The 1,903-nt window shown below is 54.9% G+C and overlaps 1 protein-coding gene across 1 annotated transcript; it reads left to right on the top strand.

Annotated features, from left to right (window-relative positions):
- Positions 1-232: 232 nt before the first annotated feature.
- Positions 233-994, top strand: LOC117592527 (seminase). The gene has a single exon (XM_034286386.1). The coding sequence runs from the start codon at positions 233-235 to the stop codon at positions 992-994; it is 762 nt and encodes a 253-aa protein (XP_034142277.1).
- The last annotated feature ends 909 nt before the right edge of the window (positions 995-1,903 follow it).

Raw genomic sequence — 1,903 nt, 5'->3', positions numbered from 1 at the left:
TTGTGTTTCCCATTTGAATTGTTATCTATGCACCCGGCAAGGTCTTCCGCCGCATGTTGACCTCGCAGAGAGCTCTCTCCACCTGTGACCCAGTCCCGGCCTGCGTCAGTGGTTTACTGGGCGAAAGTTAAGCCAATTTGTTGACACAGCTGAACCGATCTGCGAGTGGAAGTTCTTTCCTGCCATATAAACGACAGCTCCGGCACTTGCCGCTCATTTAATTGCTGTAGCCATGAGGTGCGATCTCTTTCTTATTATATTCCTGCAGCTGCTCCTCCTCTGGCGGGTAAGGGTGAGCAGCCAGCGCATCCAGCCCCGCATCGTGGGAGGCACCGCCACCACCCAGTCGACGGTGGGTGGCTATGTGGTGAATCTACGATACGATGGCACCTTCTACTGCGGCGGCTCCCTGGTCACCAGGATGTATGTGGTGACGGCGGCACACTGCGTGAGTGACTACCAGGCGAGCCGCATGACGGTCCAGGGCGGAGTGAGCAAACTCTCGCAAACGGGTGTGATACGACGCGTGGCCAGGACCTACGTGCCCGGCAGCTACAGCAGCTCACGACTGAATATGGACGTGGCCGTGATCCGGCTGCAGAGCTCCATGTCGGGCAGCAATATCGCTACGATTCCGCTGTGTTCGGTGCAGTGGAAGCCCGGCGACTACATGCGCGTCTCTGGCTGGGGCACCACACAATCCAGCAGCAGCCAGCCCTCCAACCAACTGCGCACCGTACAGATCCAGCTCATCCGGAAGACCGTCTGCCAGCGGGCGTACCAGTACCAGGACACACTCTACGCCTCCACCTTCTGCGCCCGCTCCTCGGGCAAGGACAGCTGCTCCGGCGACTCGGGGGGAGGTGTGATCTACAGGAATCAGCTCTGTGGCATCGTCTCCTGGGGCCTGGGCTGCGCCAATGCCAACTATCCTGGCGTCTACACGAGCATCCATCGGGCGCGCAGCTTCATCGTCCGCGCCATGAACAAGTGAGCCCCGCACTGGGTGCCGGAAGTTGTTACTACTTTTAATAGTTGTTTAAAATATTAATTACAAATCGTTAAGCTAAGACAAGCGTTGATGTGGATGCTGCCGCTGCATGCAGCTGGTCAGGAAACCCTTCTTGGGCCGGCCCCAAACCGGATGAGCGATGGGCGAATGAAGATATCAGCTGCAAATCTGCTTTGTGGCCAGGCCGCATGTAAATGGGAATACAGTGGGTGCAGAACTACAGAATAGTGTGGAAGTAAGTGGCTGCTAGATAGATGGTTAGCATAAGGAGACTCTGGCTGTTGCTTTAATAGCAGGAATTCTTTTCACTTGCACCACAGTTCGCTGTGCCACGCCTACTGCTAGCAGGGCCCTTCCACCGAGCCACCGATGAGTGGCAACTTCCGTTTGTTGACTTTGTCGCGCGCTAATTTAAAGTCTATCGCTGTCCATGGGCATCTTGATTTGCATTGATTGCCAGAGTTCTGGCTGGGCTGCCTGTTCCTGTGCCCACAGCGGAAGGAAGCTGCTGGAGGGCCACCACCGTGGCACGGGTCACTCTGGCCATTGTAAACTTTCATATCCCGTCGATAGTCGTTCGCCACTAATTTCAGATAAATTAAGTGCAGTTAAAGCGCCACTTAACACGTGCTCCAGCCGCAGCGGCTGGTCAATGATCTGGCGACAATGAAACGGACCACAGCGGATCGTGGTGCTCATTTGTATAATTGACAGGCACAGCAAGGGGATCACAGAGCCGTTCGTCCCGCTCATCGGAATGAGCCTATTTAGATTCAAATTGCAATTAATAAGTTTGCATTATGGCGATTTCCATAACGGCCACCGGATGGGGGACCGCAAGTGATCCGCAAGTGCGGCCAATCATTAAGAGATTTGTGGCAATTTCTAAAG

The sequence above is a fragment of the Drosophila guanche genome, unplaced genomic scaffold (genome assembly GCF_900245975.1).
Source record: "Drosophila guanche unplaced genomic scaffold, DGUA_6, whole genome shotgun sequence".
Lineage (NCBI taxonomy): Eukaryota > Metazoa > Arthropoda > Insecta > Diptera > Drosophilidae > Drosophila > Drosophila guanche.
The sequence above is the reverse complement of the archived record's forward strand: the minus strand, read 5'-3'. Positions and strand labels throughout refer to the sequence as shown.

Bases quoted from the DNA above. Each gene is read 5' to 3' on its own strand.
- LOC117592527 (XM_034286386.1), top strand. From the start codon at position 233: ATGAGGTGCGATCTCTTTCTTATTATATTCCTGCAGCTGCTCCTCCTC.